The 21,404-nt window shown below is 43.6% G+C and overlaps 4 protein-coding genes across 4 annotated transcripts; 3 read left to right on the top strand and 1 right to left on the bottom strand.

Moving 5' to 3' along the window:
* The first annotated feature begins 12,340 nt into the window (after nt 1–12,340).
* On the top strand, nt 12,341–16,899 carry J3458_012639 (uncharacterized protein). The gene is made up of 2 exons (XM_066120075.1): nt 12,341–16,568; nt 16,632–16,899. The coding sequence occupies exons 1-2, from the start codon at nt 13,877–13,879 to the stop codon at nt 16,667–16,669; spliced, it is 2,730 nt and encodes a 909-aa protein (XP_065974897.1). The 5' UTR covers nt 12,341–13,876; the 3' UTR covers nt 16,670–16,899.
* On the top strand, nt 16,718–17,119 carry J3458_012638 (uncharacterized protein; the record flags this gene model as incomplete). The annotated part of the gene is made up of 1 exon (XM_066120074.1): nt 16,718–17,119. The coding sequence occupies one exon, from the start codon at nt 16,718–16,720 to the stop codon at nt 17,117–17,119; it is 402 nt and encodes a 133-aa protein (XP_065974896.1).
* Nucleotides 17,120–17,554: 435 nt separating this feature from the next.
* J3458_012637 (uncharacterized protein) lies at nt 17,555–18,887 on the top strand (the record flags this gene model as incomplete). The annotated part of the gene is made up of 2 exons (XM_007812690.2): nt 17,555–17,624; nt 17,761–18,887. 2 exons carry the CDS (start codon nt 17,555–17,557, stop codon nt 18,885–18,887), a joined length of 1,197 nt encoding a protein of 398 aa, XP_007810881.1.
* A 100-nt stretch (nt 18,888–18,987) lies between these two features.
* On the bottom strand, nt 18,988–20,170 carry J3458_012636 (uncharacterized protein). Its single transcript, XM_007812689.2, has one exon. It carries the CDS (start codon nt 19,829–19,831, stop codon nt 19,313–19,315), a length of 519 nt encoding a protein of 172 aa, XP_007810880.2. The 5' UTR covers nt 19,832–20,170; the 3' UTR covers nt 18,988–19,312.
* Nucleotides 20,171–21,404: the final 1,234 nt, after the last annotated feature.

Below are 21,404 nucleotides of genomic sequence, written 5' to 3'. Positions count from 1 at the left end.
GCACAGCGTGGATGGACATGGATGGACATGTCTATCTACATGTCAAAGAGCACGTACATCTCGGCGGCGCAAGTGGGCTTCCAGGCATGCTGTCGACAGTGTTTACTAGCGAGCGGCTTAATCTCGACAAGGTATTTCAAAAGTAGAGCACATGACCTCTGCATTTGCATAACGGCACAGGAAAAACGTACAACGGCAAAAACCCATGCCAAGGCCAGTACATCATGTCCAAGACCGTGCCTTTTCTCCCCCCATGCCATGATTCGTTATCCAGGCGGACCAGCAATAGCTCGGGCGGCATTGACAGCTGCAACCAGGGTATCCATGTTGTCGTGAGTAGAGAGTCTGTCCAGAGTAACTCTGCCAGCAGAATTCCTAACGCTAATAAAGCGTGTGTGTCCTTCAACTGTGTTCTGCTTCGGGGTAAGTATCATGTCAAAGCGGTGATCCGCCTCATGGAGAGCGACTCGCAGACGTTCCGTGTTGTCGTGACAATTCACAGGCCCCCAAATAACTTTATTCTCAAAGGTGAGGATGCCAGTGCGAGTGTGGCCTTCGACAGAGTTATTCTTGCGATCGGTCCAGATTCTGAAATGGTCCGCCATTGTAGTGTTTTTCCCTATTTGAAGTTAGAGCTAGAATGTAGATGAGTCTTTTATTTTAATTAGCTTCTTATACCTCTCCTGGCCCTTTGGTAATAAGTAAAGAAATTAATCACCTAGGCAGCCTAGGGTAGGTAGTTCAAGAAGGGTAATGGTCCTACTTTTTGTGTGATGATTTAAGGATGTGACTCCCTTTAAATATTTGGCATCATTCTTGTGAGCTTTGTTAAAACAGTGTAGGCACAGCTCCAAAGCTGCACCCCATAGATCTTTGCATCGGGCTCCTTTAGATAGCTAGCTTCCGCCCGTATTACCTACACATGCAGCTCGACTTTCTACGCTGTCGTGCTTGGGACCTGTAGCCAATCTTACTCCACGTAATCTAGATCTTGTACCCGATATTCTCGTGTCGAGGGTCCTGCGTAACACTTACCCTCATTCTGCCTGTATTGCACCAATGAGTCCTTCTTCTTTTTGCGTGAGACACACAGAAGGGACTCAATATCCAAGCTGCTGTACAACTCCGTGTGCGGATACAAGTAGACACGAGCGGGCTGATTGGACTTGATGCTTCGGGCTGTTATTTCTCGGCAGCGTTTGGCTCAAATGTACTAATACTGCAGCCGCTAGAATGACCTGGTCCACCGATGGATGTAAATATGTTGCCGTACGTAAACGAATTCTTATACCTAGTTGCGCTCATTCAACAGCAGCACATAATCGGAGACTGCGAGCCCTGAACCACGTACGCCACTTGCATGCACAACGACAAACTGGCCCCATCCCCGTCTCTGGCGCTTGATGCTGTGTCATGAGGGCCGGAACGAAAGGTCACTCTGTAGTCGCTCCAAGCCGGTGTCTTCGCCAGACTGGTAGGATAGTGAGATTTCCGTCCGGCAGTCACTTCAATGCTGATCTTCCGCAGCTGCTCCATGGCCAGATGCTATCATTGTAGCGTGATTCCTTTTTTCATTCATTATTGGGTGAGAAAACACATTAAGCGACCAGATTTGCGCGGCATTCACTCAGAAAGTGATGTCGTACATGGCGCCATTCTGACTCGTGGCTGGCTGGGCTTCCTTTGTGATATGCTGTATGCAGATCTTCGTTTTCGTCTTTTTCATCCGGAATATTGGCTCATCTTCTGTGATACATAAGAAAGATAGATAGTGATGTGCATTAACAGGAGGTGCCTCCACTCTTGGTAGTGCAGCTGGCATAAGCCATGTCTCTACACCAGGAATCACCAACTTTTGGTGTAGTAAGAGGGGTATCTTCCACACTCCCATCACAAGGCTCAAGCCTTCTTTAGATGATTCTCTCCGCTATGGATATATCAAGACCCCGTCGTCCTGGGCCGAGAGGCGTCCACTGTGACCGGTTGCGACCTTAGTACATCATTCTACTTATTTTGCCTCTTCTTAATCTAGAGAGTTTCTAGATACGTACTCTTTGACCAACCTACCTACTAAGACTGGCCATAAGCCGATTTGAAAGCAGATCACTAACACCACGTCCGATTCTACCCTCATATCCATCTCCACCCTGACGCTACAATACAACGGTCTACCGTGTGCCGATTTGAATGCCTGCAGTGTAAACAATGGATCAGTGAAGGCGATACCTGCTGTGGTTTTGCCCATTATACTTTTAAGGGTACAAAGGCTAACGAAGAGGGGTGCGAAATGACCATGATAGGCAAAGGCCAAATACGCAGTTTCTGTGTTACTAAGTGTACTGGAAAGTAAGTCTAGATCGAGGTTTCAATTTGCTGTACCTTGGCTAATATCTCCCAGAAATCGGGTAATATCAACTACAGTTTGTAGTCTATGATTTGTCAGACAGTTGAGGGTCCGTCTGGTGGTCTGTCTGCATTAGGAAGCTGAGGGTGAGTCGATGACTGCTGCTGGCTTTGACGGTGCTGGTTATCCTTCTTGATCTTATTTCTGTGAGCTCGAAGGGTAGCTTCGTTCCATCATCATCGCACTACCCTCTAGGGCCATACGGCGTGCCAATTGATATTTTTTATTGTTTGCATGATATCATTCTAGCGCTCAGTTAATACGGTTAAAAACTAGGAGGCGGCCCAAGTAGGCTGCGACGACAATGTGCGCTCCGAACCCGGCAACTCGTGGACTCAATCCACTATTACGTTGATCTCACGGGCCCTGGACAGCACTTGGTCGACGACGGTTCCCGCGCATGCATCAATTTTCCCCCCGTTAGACAAGTACAAAACTGGAGTAATGATTCTCGCTGAGAACGGTGTACGAAATGCACCTGGCTCCATGATAAGTAGTCTGAAGCCGAAACCCTTGAGACCTTTTGTGAGAGAGACTCATGAACAGCTTCGATGGCGAATTTGCTCGTTGAGTATGAGCCTCGTTCAGGTCAAGCGACGAACCTAGGTTTGGGATCATGATTAGGACGATTCCTTCTTTCCTTATGTTGATAAACCGGATGGACGACGACTTAAGGTGGACGCACCCAGCGGCACTACTTTTAAGAACCACTCTTCTAGACTATTTGGCCTCATATTCGGCAGACAAGAAGTGGACCATGAAAGTTCGCCTCCATTTGATCGCGGACTTCATTTTCACCATGCTGCTTGTAAAAAAAAAAAAGCTGCAGCCCGCAGTGGGAGGGGAATCGACAAAGGCTTACCCCGTATCCTAACTGTCTCGACTGAAGGCAAACGTGGCAGTGTTGACCAACGTACATTCGGTAGCATTTTGCGAATCGGTCTTGGGAGTGTGGTTGTACCAGATCCAACCATTTCCAGATGGCGCCCCTAGACGAGACTCTGGAATTGAACTTTCAGCTTTCAATGTTGACACCGTCGCCGGTTGTTCCAATGATCTTGGAGCCCGTCTCGTGGGCCTCAAGCGCGATGGCTTTACCAATGCCGGACGAAGCGCCAGTAATTAACCACGCCGATGAATCTGTGTGCGGCCATATTGAATAGTTCGACGCGCCGCGGTGTGGGAGAAATTCCGGAGGACGGCTAGTTGGGTATTTTCGAAGGAGAACAAATGACAAATTGATGCATGTTGTAGCTGCGATCGCTCATTACATATCGAAGACTGTGACGGAGTTAAGGATTGAAGCTCCAAAGAACTCTCGAGGCTAACTCGGTCCCATTCAACCCAAACACGCCGAGTTGTGTACGCGGATCTTGGGCTTTCCTTAATCCATTAGGATGAACTATTACATTAAGGAACTCATGATTTGCTTGTATTTAAGCGAATATCACGCAACTTGCGTATGCTGCTTGCCAAGCGATGCGGATTGCCAAGGTCAGTAAATGACTAGTCGCCCCCTCGGACGAAGTTCAGTATCATACGAAGCATGATAAAGACAAACTACTAAAAATGAAGTCCAGCTCTCGTATATACTGCATTGGGATCGCGCCGGTATGTGCCGGTAGGAATTTGGAAAGGAAAAGAGTGACGTGAAATTCCTTACACAGTGATGCACGAATGCCACCAAGATGAAGAGACATTCCAGAACGGGCTGACCCTACCTCTCATGCACGTTCTTTCCAATTTTACTTATACAAGCAACGTACTTGAAGAACTTGGAGATTACAATGAGGCCGAACACGCAGAAAGTTCATGTCAGCTGAGAACACCGAGAAGATAGCGAGGTATTGTGATGAGCGACGAGATGTAATCTGCCTACCGGTGGGCTGTTGAAGCTCATACAACAGAGGCTACATTTCGCCAAAGGGGTGTTGTCGACTCCAGTTAAGTAAGCATGGCCAGCTCCGAAGGGTGGCTGGGCCAGCAACGTTCACCCAACCCCGTGGATTCATCATTCCCATGACGGATATCGTTATACAGAGACTTAAACGGTCAAGGTTTAATGCATCTGGGATATCGCCTGTGGCTCTGTGGGTAGACCCATCTGGGGGCGGATTCTATTCCAGAACCTTCTCCATGGTCCCTCTTGTTACCCAATCATGACAGCGCTGTCGATTTTTGCGATATCTCATGGACAGGGAAGCCTTTCAGTAAGAAGTCCTCATGTAGATGCCATCCTGCTTACCCGAGTCGTTCGAAAAATTGTACCAGCTACCGTATGGTGTTTCCGATACCCGCGCTTAACGCTCGAAATCTGTAGGGTAGTACTGCATGTTAGTCATAGCCTCTGTAAGACAGACAACACCACGTTGAACAGGGCCAGACTGCTCTGGAACACGACGCTCTGTCCAACCGGGTGTTAAGGGGGGCTAGGCATACCTACCTGCCTGGCTTGTGGATGCCAACTAAAGTATGGCGTGGAGTTATGATTGGGATAGAAACCGCATATACACTTGCAAAGTGGTGGTGAGCATCGGATACCGCGGAGTACAGTGCAAATCAATAATGCGTGGCCAAAAAGACGTCAAGTTGCCATCAACTCAAAATGTAGCATTGAAGTGTTGGCCGAGCACAACTGGCACCTGCCGCCATTCGCCATTCGTCGCCACAGCGCAGTACCAATCGCCAGTCGTCGATGGAATACGAAACTCCACAGGACGCCTTTCCAGAAATGTATTGAGGAGGCGGGTTGCTCCGTGATTCAATCGCACTAAACTGAGAGCTCCTTCTAATACTTGCGGGGCGTTGATTTCAGCTACAGTAATGTCTGGATGGCACCTGTGCTAGCGACCTGTATTGGTGACGTGGTGATGGCGTTGAATCTTAGGCAGTGGCAGCAGGTCTAGCCCATGCCTATCTAGATGTGAAGGGAGGCAAGGCTAACGAAATAGCAATTGCATTAAACTATCTTAGCCGAACTAATAACAAGGCTAACAAGCCAGGAATGTGCGATGCTATGGGTATCGCGCGAGGCTAAACCCTTATCACGTGACCACCCTTAACACCTTCTCTTAGTTAAGCTGTGATATCTAATATACATGAAAATCTAGTATTCGCGTTATTATTTCCTTTAATTCATTTATTTTATTTATAGTTATTACCTATAGTTTTATATATAAAATATATTATTTATTTAAATATATTAAAGTTATAGTTATTAGCGGAATTAACCGTGTTTAACTAGGCTAAGTAGCTTTATAAGTCTATTAGCGCATATATCTTTTATACTTACTTATATAATATTAAAGTATCCTTCTTTAACTCTTTAAATAATCTATTTACACCGTAAATTAATGTAATAAGTTCTTACTATATTATTTTTATTAAGCGTTATAATCTTTATATTTTAACTATTAATAAATAATATTAAAGGTTATAATTATAAATAATTAAGGTTAGTAATAAGGTTATTAATTTAAAGGGTAGCTTTACCTATAAGCGTTAAATTAATAAATTCAGCCTTTATAAAGCTTAATATAATAATAGTTTACTTTTTTAATTTTTATATAATAGAATTTTTAGCTAAAAATATAACGTAATTAACCGTAAAATAATAATTATAATTATGATTTATAAAGGAGGCGTTTATATACACTTAAAGCTTTAAATTATTAATACTATACTTACAGCTACCTATAATAATTTCGTTTAATTATATGCCTTAAAGATATTATTAAAGATACTTTAGAATATTAAGATAAATTTATTTTAAACTATAATTTATAGTATTAAGCTTACTAACTATATATATAATATCTAGCCTTATACTTATAGTAAGCTAATTAAGACTTCTAGTACGTTTAAGCTAGTTAGTAATATTAATAATAGTTTTAAGGTTCTTTTAATTAAAGGGAATATTTACATTTAAAGGCTATAATAACTTTACTATAGCCTTTATATTAATATTAAACTTCTAAAGTAATCCTTTAATATAAAAGGTTTAATAAATCTTAATAGTACGATTACCTTTATTACGTTAAAATTTTAGGCTAAGAAATTATTTAACCTCACTTAATCGTTTAATTTTAAAATATTCTTTTAAAGCTATAAGAACTTTATTAATAATTTAAAGGGTTAGTTCTATAATAATAATATTATTAACGTAAAGTAAAACAAGCACTTTATTATATTAAAGAAAGATATAAAGTTTCTCTTAAAGTTATTTAAAGCTTAGCTTCTTAAATTTATTATTAATATTCTTAAATTATTATATTAAAGCTATAAGAAGGCTATAAAGAGCTTAACGTAATAGGTAAACTTTACTTATACTATTATTATAGCTTTAAGGTTATTTAATATAGATTTCTTACCTTACTTTTAAGTTAAGAAACGCTATAATAGTATTATATTAATACTATTTAAAGTTTAATACAGTTATAATAGTGTAAAACACTTATATAAACACTAAATATACTACGGTAGTATATAGATCTTAGTTATTAAAGATATTATTTACTTTATTACCTTAAATAACCTAATAAGCTTTCGCGTAAGGTTCTCCTTTAATTAAATACTTTACCTAGTAAACCTATTACCTTAGAAGTACTTTTACTTCTTTTAAAGCTTTAATAAGCTTATATATATCTTAATTAATAAGTCTATTAACTTCTTTTTATTTAGCTGGTTTTTAAAAGAAATTATAATTATAGTATTTAATAGCCTTAAATTAAGTTTTTAAAATATCTTACTTATAATTAGTAATTTATTTAATTAATACTAGGCTATATAAAATAAAGAGATTAGGTTTATTATTATAAATATTATTATTAATATACTTAACTATTAAATTAAAAAAACGTGTGTCTTTAAAGCTATTAAAATAGGCTTATTTCTTTTTACTAGTTTAAAGAGAAAGATAATTACGTTAAGTGCCTAAGCGTAAAGAGTAGTAAACTATAGATTCCTCTTATTCTATAATAATTTAGGCCTTTAGCGCGAGAGAAGGGAGATTAAAGTCTTTATTTACATTAAAGAAGCGTTTATTTATTTCGCTTAATATTAAAGATAATATAGGAAATATTAGCTACTTAAAATAATTATTATCGTTATTATTTTTATTATTATTACTTATATTAATAGATAACGCGGCGTTAGCTTAGCTTTTATTATTATTTCCTATAGTACTAGTTATCTTATTAACTTAATTTACACCTATAATATAAATGCGTTTTTCTTTACTAGTTAATTTAGAATTAATAAGTTTAGCTTTATACTTAAATTATTCTAATATATTATTTTTAGATTCTTTACTTTATTCTTTAAAGAAGCGTATATTATAAGCACGTATAACGCGTTTCTCTTTTAGTAATTAAATATTATAAATATAGCTAGTCGCTTCTTTAACGCTAATAAGATAGCCTTTAATAGCTTTTAATACTATTTTAGCTGTAATAACTCTCTTATTATCTAGGATTTATACGTAGGTAATATATTCTTATATTTAAAGGTTATAAATTATAGCTCTTATATTAAGACTAAGCTTATTATATAAGGCTTAAGTTAATAACTTACTATTTAAATTACTATTTATTAAAAGTAAATTAATAATTTTTACTACGTGTTAAACCGTATAAGACTATAAAGCCTTTAATAATTTAAATTTAATTATATAAGTATAAGCTAACTTTATAAGAGTTCGTTTAGCTCTTTTAATTATACCTTAATATATTAGCGTATTTAAAGCACTTATATAATAATAAATACCTTAAGAGTTATAAACTTCTTAAAGTTTCTTACTAATAAATTTCTAGGCGTTATTAAAAGCTAATACCTAAACTTTATAGCTATTATTAAGGTTTTTAGCTTAATTAATTTATATATTAATTGCTAATATAACTTTCTTTTAATTAACGGTTATAATAACCTAATAAAAGCGTGTTTTTATATTAATAGCATAAAGTATATATTATTTTCTATTAAAAGATACAGGCTTATATTCCACGAAGTTCTAGTAAATATAAGAAAGAAAGCTAATTACCTTAATAATAGGTTAGTAATTAACTATTTAGTTTACCTTTATAAGATTATAAGCTTTATAATAAAAGTTACGTAAAGAATCTTAATTAATGCGAATTCCCTCTTCTTTATATACTTTTAAGATTCGTTTTTACCTAGTATAATTAAGTCTTTTATAAAGAAGGCTATACTTAATAGATTCTATAATAGCTTTTAATAAAAGAGATGTAAAGTTATAGTATTATATATTATTTTAAGTGATTTTCACTATAATAACGTTTTAAGTCTAGTAGTAATTAATAATAAGTTACTTTATTAACCGTTATATAAGTGTATCTTTAAATCCGTTAAATATAATTCTATTAAAACGTAAAAGTCCTATAAATATTATATTAACTACTACTTTTAAGAAGTAGTTAACGTTTATTAATTCTAATATACTACTTAATACGAGAATAAGAACTAATTTAATGCTATTAATTTAAAGTTATCCGCTATTATAGGCTTTTATATAATTTATATATAAAGATATATTTAAATAAGTGAATTATTTAGGGTTATTAAAGGTATAATTATTATATTTAAAGTTAAGAATTACATTATTTTATTTAAGGTTTTCTAAAGAAAAAACTATATTAATTACGCTATTTAAGCTATTATTAATAGAAATAGTTTTAGGATTAAATACATTTATATTAAGCGTAAGTTCTATAAAACTTCTACTAATATTCGTAATATTAGAATTAAGCTTTAACCTATTATTATTTTTAAAGCTATTTAGCTTTTAGTTCTTAGAAGCTAAGTTAGGATAAAGTAACTAACATTTATCCTTTTTATATTTAACTTTACCTAATTTAATTATATAATTATAATTAAGTTTAATATTCTTATTAGTGTTATTAAACTCTCTAGTATTTTATAGGTTAGAATTTCCTCCCCTAAAGTTATTATTACTATTATTACTATTATTGCTATTATTACTATTATTACTATTATTACTATTATTATTATAACTATTTTAGCCTTAATAGCCGCTTTAATTACTATTCTAGCCTTAATTACTATTTTAGCTATTACCCTAAAGTATAAAGGTAATCTTTATAGTGTTTTAATTACTATTAGCTATATAGTTTAATATCTTAAGCATTTCTTTAAGAGTTAAATCTCCTTTAATAGTATTAATTTTTCATAAAGCGTATAGTTACGAATATAACTTTTAAATTACATTTATTATTACCCTAATTTAAATAACTTTAAGTATATTAAGGTGTTTTCTCTTAATTTAATTCTATAAATCCTAGTATTTATCTAGCTAGTCACGTATTTTTACGTAAGTAAAACAATTAAAGGCTATAAGTTAAGTAATAACATTAATAATTATAATATTCGCCTATATATTAATGTCTTTAATAATTATTTACATTATTTTAACTAGTAATTTATCTAGAGTTTATTCTTTAGCTTTAAGATTCTTTTAAATTCGTAAAGATACTATAAAGAAGATTAATATATTATATTTTATAAAGCTAATATCTAATAATTTAAAATACTTTATTTTACCACGTATAATCTTTTATAGACCTAATATACGAGCTATAAGCTTAATTAAAGTTTTCTATTTATTATAGTTAATTAAATCCATTAAATTCTTAATATTTACTATAATAGCATTATCTAATAAAGAGAAAGCTAATATTCTATTAAAGTTTACTTGTATAAAGCACGGGATCTTTTAAAACCGCCTATAAGCTTATAGGTTATCTTAAATAGATTTAAAAGTCTTTAAATTTTACTTTAATATACTTATTTATAGTAAAATTTAATGTGTGTTAAGATATTATATAATATTTAATCGTTGTTATTTTAATTATCACTTAAATTATTAGTATTAACAAATAGCTATTATTTAATTGTATAGTTTATAATATTATTAAATGTTATATAAGAGCCTTTAAGTATTATATATTTAGCTAATTATTTAAAACCTAGCTTTAATATCTTTTAGTATAATAGTAAGTATAACTAACACTTTACCGTTATAATTAAAAGTTACTATAACTACTAGCTAGTTATAGTAAAAGTAAAGTTAAGGGTATATAGCTCTTAAAGGCTATATTAGTAAGCTGTAATTTCGTTATAACCTATAGATAGTATTAGTTTAGTTTCCCCTTAATATAATTACTCTTCTTATTCGTGTATTATATTATTATTATTAACTTAAATAGGGTAAATAACTTTAAAATTTCTATTACCCTAATAATTCGCTTTTTAACGTTAACTCTAGATTATTAGTTTTAAGTGCTTAAGGTAATTACTTATAAAAGTAGCGTTAAGTTCTAGCCTACTATTTATATAAAGTTATTAAGTGAGAGGGTTTTTCTTTTATTATAATTATTAATAATATATTAACTATAAAGTTAAAGTATTAAATACTAGTATTTTCGCTATAATTATACAATTAAGGTAATAGCTTTAATAAGGCTAAATTTACTATAAATTACCGTTTTAAAGAGGTTTGAAGTTTAATTTTAATAGTTATTATTTTTTTAATAATAAAGCTTAAGAAAGGTAAGCTATTAATAATTAACGAAGGCTTTAAGCATAAATTTAAAAGCTTTACTAGCCTTAATCTTCTTAATAGCCTTCTTCTCGTCTCTTTTACGTTTTATAAGGCTCTTTATAGCTTCTCGTCTCTTAAAAAGGCTTATAGCATACTATAAGTTAAGATCCTTATCGTTTAATAGTACTATAATTAATTGGTTATAGTGTTTTACGCGTAGGTTATATATATAAGCTATAATAAACGATTTATAACCTTAATTATTACTTATAACACTTAAATTAATAGAAGATAAAGACAGAAAGAGTTAGTAGAAGGTTTATAATAATACTCTAAGAGTAAGAGAGCTTATAACCTGTGAAGAGAGGTAAGGCTAACGAAATAGTAATTACATTGAACTGTCTTGGCCGAACTAATAATAAGGCTAATAAGCCGGGAATGTGCGATACTGTGGGCATCGCGCGAGGCTGAACCCTCATCACGTGACCACCCTCAACACTAGACAAGATATCTCGGCAGTACCCCTGAATCATCAAAACATTTTAAGTTGTAGGAGCAAATTGGGCAGCAGGACAGAAAGGTGATATGGCTCACAGAGAACAAGTGGGCTAGAGTGAGCTCCAGTGCCTAATTGCGATGCAGGTTGTTGGTGTCATCGCGAGCTGTATGCCAACACTTGCTTGCTGGCGCCCAGAGAACGTCAACGCTTCATGGGAGAGAGGTGGAGCGTGAGAATCGACGAGAACCACCTAGTTTGCCACATGGGGGGAGGCTGTTGTGCAGGAATGGTTCCCCGAACCGTCCCTTACTCTGCCGAGCTGTCTGGGCTTCATGACAACGAGGACGGAGCGGGTTGTAGTGGTATGGAGCCAGGGCCATCCATTGGCTCGTCATTAATGAACGTGGCGGCTGAGTGCCCGGGAGTGGATGATTCGTTTGTGGTTTCCATCCTCCCTTGTGCCTAACACGACTGAACTTTGAATCAAGTAATAATATACTCCGTATGGCCGACGATATCCACAACTGTGAATACTGGGCGCTGAACCTGCGCCAATGGATCGGATGTGCATGGCTGCCAGGAGCGAGATTGGGGCTTGGGGTGTGACAACTGATCTGGTGACATGCTTTGAACAGGTACTCCGTGCTTGCGCGCTATATGCGCTCTCCCGCCCCAGTGCGGGATACTACGTAATGTGCAGGACTAGGAAGTTTTTTTGGGTTGTGCGCCCGCGTGCTCGATGCCGGAAACGCTGAAAATACCCCAAACGTGGGCTCGGACGTGGCTCCAGATGTCGTCTTGCTCAGAGTCATTCAATTCAACCATTGTAAAGCGCCTCGCTCGGCCTGTGCTCAGTCTGCTGGTCAGTGCTGGGGTGACAGCCCAATCTATGAGCCCGATGTCATGCGTAAGCGAGAAACTTGTCGCTACTCCCTGATACGACCGGGAAGTGTCGAGGAAGAGAACGTCCTTAGCAGCATCTAACAAGATGCGACCGCTGAGACGCATCTAGGCCCTTTTCTGACTCCCCAGAAGTAGAGCCATCTCTGGCAACGGTTCAACGAGGTGTCCCAATCCAACCGTACTGGGCCGAATTTTCTCATCACTCCTTTAAGAAACAGTCTTGTGCAAGATGGACCGACTTGGGTGTGACATGTCTGTCGTCAGCCTATCGCAGTGGCGGCGCCGTATGCCCCACTGAGCATTGAATCGGGGGATAGGACTCAGGAGTTGGAGTTTGAGGTGGCCGGCGCCAGGGCCTCAATGCTCGATGCCGCATGGTTGATGGTGATGCTCGCTAGCACTGGGCTGGCCGTTTCGCTCAGCCATAGCTCGTTTGATGGCATGGTATCGCAATGCTAGCCCCTCATGTTGTAAGCAGTATATATCTTGCCCATGGGTCCTGCTCCTCAACGGATCAAATGCTCCCGTTGCCCAGCTTGAGGACAGTCGTGTACGTCAGTTCCTCGACGCAGATTTTACTGGTATCCATCACTGACAGGGGCATAGTTAACTTACATCCAGTTTTTGGCTGCTGGTGGGACTCGCAATCGGAATCGCAAAACTCGTTACGTCACCGGGGTGAATATACCGGACCTCGCAAGCAGGTTCTCTTGACCTTTTGCATGCCCAGCGGACAAGACTTCTGGGGGAGTTGACCCGGCCAACACGGCCAACACGGCCATCAAACACCAGACGCCGGAGCTTAAGCAGGAGCCAGCTCTGCCCAGCTGAGGAGCTCCTTCCGTTCTCATCAAGTGGTTGGTCCTGGACTCCTGGGACGCCTGGGTGTTCAAGCGCTTCACACCAGTTGACCATTCCTCCCCTTTCGGCAGTGGCACCTGCCAAGGCTTGTCAATCAACGGCTTTGTTCCAACAGCTGTACCCACATGTTCTGCTACTCCGGCCACCAAGCTGCAACCCCGCCTGCCTCAAGTCCTTCGGTCTGGTGTCCTTGATCTAGATCCAGCTTGACTGCCCCAATCCGCTGTCCGCTTCATGTCTTGACCAAGTGAACGGAATCCAGCCGAACCCAGCCAGGATTCGATGCATCTTGCGCCGTGAAACATATCTCGCGGCCACCCCGACACATTTGCAAGGCCTTCAACGAGCTTCTTGGTGGAGTCTGCGTGCACGCTTTTCATCTCCATCATCTTGCTGCAGCCAGCAATTCAACTTTCTCTTCCCACCTCCAGCCAGACTCCTTTTGCGCCTGTCAACGTCGCGCAACTCTTTTCCATATGCGCCGGTAATAAACAGCTACCCACAAGCTGGGCTAAATCGCCGTTTTAGTCTCCCGCCTCGATTCAACAGCCCTCTCGTGGCTGTCCCTTGCTCTTCTTGGCCACATTGCATCATAAAAGCGCAACGTCCCCGGGACGCCGGACCTTATCCAACCATGACCGTCTTCGTCTGTTCGCTGTTCCTCCCAAAGACGATACAATTCAACCTGCCTGGCACGCCTCCTCGAAGAAACACCTTGCAGCGCCGGTTGAAGACGACAATCCCGACGCCGCAACTGCCCACGGCGCCCGTCGTCGAGACACAACCAAGTCTTTTTAGTCCGCGACCCGTCATCACCCCGCCTCGCACTCCTACCGGTGAGACAGAGTCGCCGGACCCTTTCGCGAACGAAGATGGCCTACGTATCCAGTTTCCACACGAGCTTGGGTCTCCCACGGACGAGGTGGCATCGCGCTGGGGAACTCGCGCGAACCAGCCCTTGTCCCGAGCCAACTCACCCCCTCCAGCCGAAATCTTTGAGCGAGACCGGACCTTGGAGAAGGCTCGTGAGCTTGGCCGTCGAGGCTTGCTACAACCCAAGACACATATGCGCAGTGACAGTCACGACCGCGTATTTTCCTCAGCTCCGTGGAGGGTTGTGGATGCCGACCAGGGCAACGGCGGACTGCGCAATGCTGCAGAAGCCGCAGCTCGGGATGGAAAACTCGGCGATTACACTTGGGTAGGAACCTTGGGAATGCCCACCGATGCTCTTGAGGGTACGCAGCAAAAGTTGGATATCGAAGATACTCTGGCAAACGAATACGATATGATGACTGTATTCTGCTCTGACAAAGACTTTGACGGGCATTACAGTCATTTTTGCAAGCAAATATTGTGGCCAGTCTTCCACTACCAGATCCCAGACAACCCCAAGAGCAAGGCTTACGAGGACCATTCTTGGAAGTACTATGTCAACGTCAATCAAGCTTTCGCGGATAAGATTGTGCAGAACTGGAAGCGAGACGACGTCATTTGGGTACACGACTATCATTTGCTATTGGTCCCCGGCATGGTACGAAAGAAACTTCCCGATGCGAAGATTGGCTTTTTTCTCCATGTTGCCTTTCCATCCTCCGAAGTGTTCCGCTGCCTCGCCGTTCGCAGGGAGCTTCTAGAGGGCATGCTCGGAGCCAATCTCGTTGGATTCCAGATCCAGGAATACACCCGACACTTTTTGCAGACTTGCAGCAGAATACTCAGTGTTGAAGCCACTCCTGAAGGGGTTGAAATGGAAGATCGATTTGTCGACGTTGTCAACACTGCGATAGGGATTGACCCGATTAGTCTGGATAAGAATCGCGGCGAGCGAGACGTGTTGCGATGGCTCAATATTCTGCAAGAGAGATACAAAGGCAAGAAGCTCATTGTAGCTCGCGACAAGCTGGACCATGTGCGCGGTGTACGCCAGAAGCTCCTGGCTTACGAGCTGTTCCTGAATAAGAACCCACAGTGGCGAGAGCATACTGTTCTAATCCAAGTCGCCCTGTCTTCCAGTCAAAATGACGACTTGGACGCTACGGTTTCGGACATTGTCACTCGCGTCAATTCTTCGTGGGCCAACCTGGCTTACCAGCCTGTGGTGTACCTCAAGCAGGATATCGACTACGCCCAGTACCTTGCGCTTCTTACCATTGCCGACGCGCTTATGATCACAAGTCAACGCGAAGGTATGAATTTGACGTCTCATGAGTACATCTTTTGCCAAGACGGCAAGATCTACCCAAACCGCAAGCACGGGTCTCTGATTCTCTCCGAATTTACGGGTACTTCATCTCTGTTTAGCAAAAGCGAGCTGTCCGTCAACCCCTGGGACTACCGCCAGTGTGCTGACGCCATCAAGCAAGCGCTTGAGATGGACGATGACGAGAAGACACGTCGGTGGGAGAATTTGCACGAGTCGGTTGCTCAACACACTGGCTCTCACTGGTTTGCGGAACTTCTTTCTCACCTCGATCGGGCCTACGAGGAACAGCATAAACGCGCTCAGACATCTGTGCCACGGCTTTCCATTCAGGACGTCTGCAAGAAGTACGAGGCGTCGAATCGTCGCCTCTTTATGCTTGACTACGAGGGGACGCTTGTCAGCTGGGGTCCCGTCAACCAGATCATCCCTGTCAGCCCACAGCGGACCCTCGATGTGCTGAGCGACTTGCTTTTTGACGAGCGGAACATTGTCTACGTAATGTCTGGTCGCCGGCCGGAAGAAGTTGACCGTGTGTTCCGACGGGTTCCTGGTCTTGGCCTCATTGCTGAGAATGGTTGCTTCATCAAGGATTGCGGCTCTGAGAAGTGGGTTGAGATGTCTGACAGCGCGCATATTGACAATTGGAAGACGTCAGTTAAGGATATTCTGCGATACTACCTCGAACGAACACCAGGTGCAGAAGTTGAGGAACGCCACTGCAGCGTGCTCTTTCACTATGACGGCGCCGAAGACCAGGAGGCTGCAGCCCGTCTCGCTGCTGACTGCGCTAGCCATGTCAACGATGCTTGCGAGTCGCAGCGGGTTCATGCCATTGTGCTGGATGGGACGATTGCTGTAGAACCGTTGGACTGGACTAAGAGCACCGCTGCCAACATGGTACTAGAGAAGCTGCTTACCAGCCAAGCTTTCTCGGAAGGCAAAGGCGAAAATATGAAGCCGGTCGACTTTCTCATGGTTGTCGGCGACGGTAGGGAGGATGAAAAGGTGTTCAAGTGGGCCAACAAACTCGGTAAACGACGCACAATCGACAATGTTGTCACCGTCAGCCTTGGTAATAGAAGCACGGAGGCGGCGGCTACATTGACACAAGGTGTGAGCGGTAAGTCGACAATGAGTTTTGCACGCCGCGGTTTGTATTTGCTAACTGTGTTCCTTGCTGCAGGTGTCCTAAGTTGTCTACAACGACTTGCCTCACTCTAATGACGACAACATGCGCAACTCTACTCAACATTGTTTTACTTTATAGATATGCAAGGCGTTTCGGATGATAGCAGAGAATTAAAGAGAGGAAGCTCATATCAGGTTGCTTACCTGACGAAAATGACGGTGTGGGAAAAGAAGGCTCCGGATGCGACATCTTTTTCAAAAGGCCCACATGATATGGCAAAAACGGATCGAGCCGGAAGAGGTCAAAAAAAAAAAAAAGAAAGAGGGGGGGCGGGAGGCGGGAAGCAACATAAAGGTGTCCGGGAAGAGAATAAGACCTCAGGGTTGAGACGTCAGTCTCAGGACAGGGCAGTGGAAGCATGCAGAAGGCATATGGACGGGTGTAGCGGCTCTCTTACACATGAATTGCCTGTGTTTTGGACGGTTTGCCGTCTGGTACCATGGTCCAGCTTCCAGGCATTGATTGAATGGAGGAGAGGGTAAAGTGTCTGGCGGTTTCTTTTGTACATACATTGACTATGAACAACTTCTACTTGATGGCTACCTGTGAGGACAAGTGATGCGGAATACATCAGAAGTGAGACGTCAATATACGAGTTGGTGCCGCAGTGTTTCGATATTCGTGACGACGAGTTTGGTCGTTGCCACAAAAATTAATCCAATGGGACGCTGCTGACGCCCCGCAGTCCGACATCGGGCAGCATGACGGAAGCGTCCAGCGCCAGTTTCGACGAGTCAGACCATGATTACTCCGTAGCCTCCAAGCTGTCCAGATCCTCGCCTTGACATCCTTGGTTGTTCGTTTCAAGTCTCTACTTTGCAGTTTGTGTCGCCGTGGGATTTTGACGTTCGAGCCCAACACAAAGTCGTTCTTGGACCTGCATAGTTACCGTCGGACCGCAGAATCATCGAGTCACGATGGGTGCTTTTCCTCCCCCGCCCGTGAACACCGTTGACTGGAGCAATGTAGGCTTCAAGGTCCGCGAGGGTGAGTCCAAGGGTGATTCCAAAGCACCATGCCGTCGCCAGAGGCGCTCTCTGTTTTATCCCTGGTTCCCAATGCTCCCTTGTCCCCCCCGATTGCCCAGAGCTGCATGTTTTCGTTGGTACTGACCTCGTCCCAGTCAATGGCCACATCGAAGCCACATACTCCAAAACGACGGGCAAATGGTCGCCCCTCCGCTTCGTGGCCGACCCCTTCATGCGCATCCACGGCATGGCGCCGGCCCTCAACTACGGCCAGCAAGCCTACGAGGGCCTCAAGGCCTTCCGCACGCCCGGCGACGAAGCCATCACCGTCTTCCGCCCAGACCGAAACGCCGCGCGCCTCCAGCACTCAGCCGAAGTAGCGTCCATGCCCGAGGTCCCCGTCGACGTCTTCCTGCAGGCGGTTCGCTCCGCCGTGGCCCTCAACGCCGGGTTCGTGCCTCCCCATGAGACGGGGGCTGCGCTGTACATTCGCCCCCAGCTGTACGGATCGAGCGCGCAGTTGGGGCTGGATCCGCCAGAGGAGTACACCTTTTGCGTCTTTGTCATCCCCACGGGCGTATACCACGGCACGCACCCGGTCAAGGCCCTCATCCTGGACGAGTTTGACCGCACGGCGCCCAACGGCACCGGCCACGCCAAGGTCGGCGGCAACTATGCGCCCGTCCTGAAATGGAGCGGCAAGGCGAAGCGGGAGGGCTTCGGCATCACGCTGCACCTCGACAGCGCCAAGCACGAGGAGATTGACGAGTTCAGCACCTCGGGCTTCATCGGCGCCGTGGCCAATTCGGACGACGACGTGACCCTCGTGGTCCCCGACTCCAAGTGCGTCATTGACAGCGTCACCAGCGACAGCGTCCAGCAGATTGCCAGGAGCTGGGGGTGGAAGGTGGAAAAGCGATCCGTCAAGTACGCCGAGCTCCCGCGCTTCAGCGAGGTCTTTGCCGCAGGAACGGCCGCCGCGCTGGTGCCCATCAGGAGCATCACGCGCCGCAAGGGCCCCGTCAGCGGCTCTCTGCCCGCCGGGCCGCGGGTCAGCTCGACGGCGGACGCGGACGTGGTGACGTATATCCCCGACGAGCAGGCCGACGCAGGTCCCATCTGCTTGAAGCTCCTGACGCATCTGCAGGCGATTCAGCTGGGCAAGGCGAAGGACGAGTTTGGCTGGCGGTGTATAGTCGGCGACAAGGATCTGGACGTGCAGGGCGCAGTGAAGGAGGCGACCGGAACAGCGACGCCGCAGACGGTTGATCAGATGGACTAGGTCGGCATGACATGGGATTATTAGGTAAAAGTGAGCAGTTTTTTTTTTTTTTTTTTGCGAATATAAATCACGGGTTCTGCATCAACGGACTGAACTGGTGACGGCAACCGCGGCTCCCCCATTTGAATGCGCCTTTGATACGGTGACTTGTCATTTTATGCAGATGCAGGAGATGTGGATAGTGTCAGGGTTGGCTTCTTCATGTCCGTGCAACGCGTGCTAAAGAAATGCCTCCATCTTGATCGTCACAGTTGCTCCCCCTCACCCTGAGCATGCAACAAGTTCTTTTGAGTGCAAAACTCTAAAAATATATACACGAGAACGGCGCTTTGCCAAACGTAGATGCCCATTTCACGTTCTCCCCATCCCATCATGAACACACAAGACTTGTTCCCCAGCCGGCACGGAATAAAAAAAAAGGCAACTCAGAAAAGACGATACTTGTCAATGGCGGCGGCAAAAGCATCGTCAATGGGCTTAATCAGGCTCTGGGCAATGCCCTGCAAGGCCCCGGGCACCTTGCTGACGACCTTGCTGCTGAAGTCGTCGGTGGCATCCTGCTCCAGCTCGAGGTTCAGCAGCACGACGGGGCTCAGGATGATGAGCTTGTCGAACTTGGGCTTTGTGTCGACAATGGTCTGCAGCGTGGCCTGGACCGTCTTGCTCAGGTCGGTGGTGGCGCCGGCGACGGCGAGGGCCTCCTCGGTGGACAGCATGGCCGACTGCTCGGCCGTCCTGGAGGCCGACCTGATCTGCTTCAGCAGCTGCGTCGACTTGACGGTGATGGGGAGCGCGCCGAGCAGGTCGCCCTTCCAGTTGCCGACGGTGGTGCCCAGGTCGGCCGTCTGCTGCTTGATCTGGGCCATGGCGTCGGTGATGGCCTTGCCGTCGGCGATGGCGGTGGCCGCAAAGGCCATGATGCTGACGATGGGGGTGAGACGCATGGTGGGAGGAGGGAGGAAAAGCCAAAGCCCGGGGCTCAAGGGGTCTGGTCAGTCAAGTGGGTACGATCTGGCGATGGAGTTGTTGGAGTCTTGGGACTCTTGGGGGAGCATGAGTGTTTGGAACGGGAGTAGGCAGCTTCCAGCTAACACGGTTTGAACTGGGCTGGCCAGAGTCTCTTTATAAATTTTGTCTGTTGCCGAGCGGCCGCTTGATGGTGTTCTGCCCATCTTCATCACCTCTATACTCCGTGACCCAAGCAGCAACCCCATGCAGCGACGCACCCAACTACCTAGGTAGTCAATACTATCATCAATAGTTCAATTGCCACACATCCCCGGTCGGGTTTCTCCCGGGAACATGGGTCTGAAATGGGAAAGGGCCCGTCCCCGCATGAAGATGGCGTGAACACTTGAATGTTCTGATGCGCGGAACTACCGTGTGTTGACTCCCTAGCGACAATGGCCTCGACGTCTTCTTGATCGCGGCAGATTTAACCCTTGACCTCATCGTCACTGTAAACTGAGGTTGCATTGGCACTTGCGAGCACGGCTTCTCGAATATATCTAGTACACTTACTCTGAGACTATTCTCGCCAGCATCCATCTTGAGTTGGAAAAGACGCCCTGAGTCGACAAACACATGGAACAACACCATGCTCTCGGCTAGCGAAGCGCCCAGGCACATAAACAGACCCAATCGCAGATCTTGCCCGTAATGTGGATAGACTCGCCCTCAGAGCCGGGGGTCCCATCCAACTCCACGATTACGGGGGCTGGGGGGAATCCGGGGTAAGACTGTCAGCTGCAGCCTTTCATGTCCAAGCCGAGGAATCTGAGCGACGATTTTGCTTACAGCCCGTCTTCTTGCTACATGTGCTTGTGGAGGAGGAACGGGAGCGTGAAGAGACGTGCGGCCTCGTGGCTGAGGCACGCCTCATGTCGGTGTCAAGGACCGAGTCGAGAGCCATGTCGGGTGTAAGCTTGTGTGGGCGAATTTCGTCCGATCCACTGCTGAGAGCCTCTTGCTGCATCGGGGATGGTGCTTAGGAGTTGAATTAGCACGATGGGCTTGTCTTTCTTTGCTTGGCTTCTTTTTTTTTTTTTTTTTTCTTGCAGCTTTGCAGCTTTGCAGCTTTGCAGCTTTGCAGCTTTGCAGCTTTGCAGCTTTGCAGCTTTGCAGCTTTGCAGAATCACCATTGACGGTGTGGCAACACATGGATAAGAGGACCCGTGAGAGATTGGCAAAGTAGATCAAATCCAGCAGTTGACCCTATTTCCATTAGTCAATTACCAAGAGGAATCGGCGCTGATGAATAGTTTTCCGCGAGACATAGTCGAGTCATGAGGGTAACACGGCCGCAAACCACAACCCTCCAGCGGAAAACACCGTCACAGCAAATGGTCACAATACTATAGTAATTAAATCACGCATTGCGGCCCGCTTTCCCCAACCTGTGCAGAGAAGCCGCGCTACTACTGTTAAACATGTTTTGTCTATGCCAAGGGTGCTTTGAGCGTTCTGGGTAAAACATGCGAATCATCCTGGTAGTCTGTTCATGAATGAAACCCGTGG

The sequence above is a fragment of the Metarhizium acridum genome, assembly GCF_019434415.1.
Source record: "Metarhizium acridum strain ARSEF 324 chromosome Unknown scaffold_269, whole genome shotgun sequence".
Lineage (NCBI taxonomy): Eukaryota > Fungi > Ascomycota > Sordariomycetes > Hypocreales > Clavicipitaceae > Metarhizium > Metarhizium acridum.
Note: the sequence above shows the minus strand (reverse complement) of the source record. Positions and strands in the feature narration are given on the sequence as shown.

Coding starts and splice junctions, on each gene's coding strand:
- J3458_012636 (XM_007812689.2), bottom strand. CDS start 19,831: ATGCGTCTCACCCCCATCGTCAGCATCATGGCCTTTGCGGCCACCGCC.
- J3458_012639 (XM_066120075.1), top strand. CDS start 13,877: ATGACCGTCTTCGTCTGTTCGCTGTTCCTCCCAAAGACGATACAATTC. Junction 16,569..16,631: donor ATTGACACAAGGTGTGAGCG/GTAAGTCGACAA, acceptor TCCTTGCTGCAG/GTGTCCTAAGTTGTCTACAA.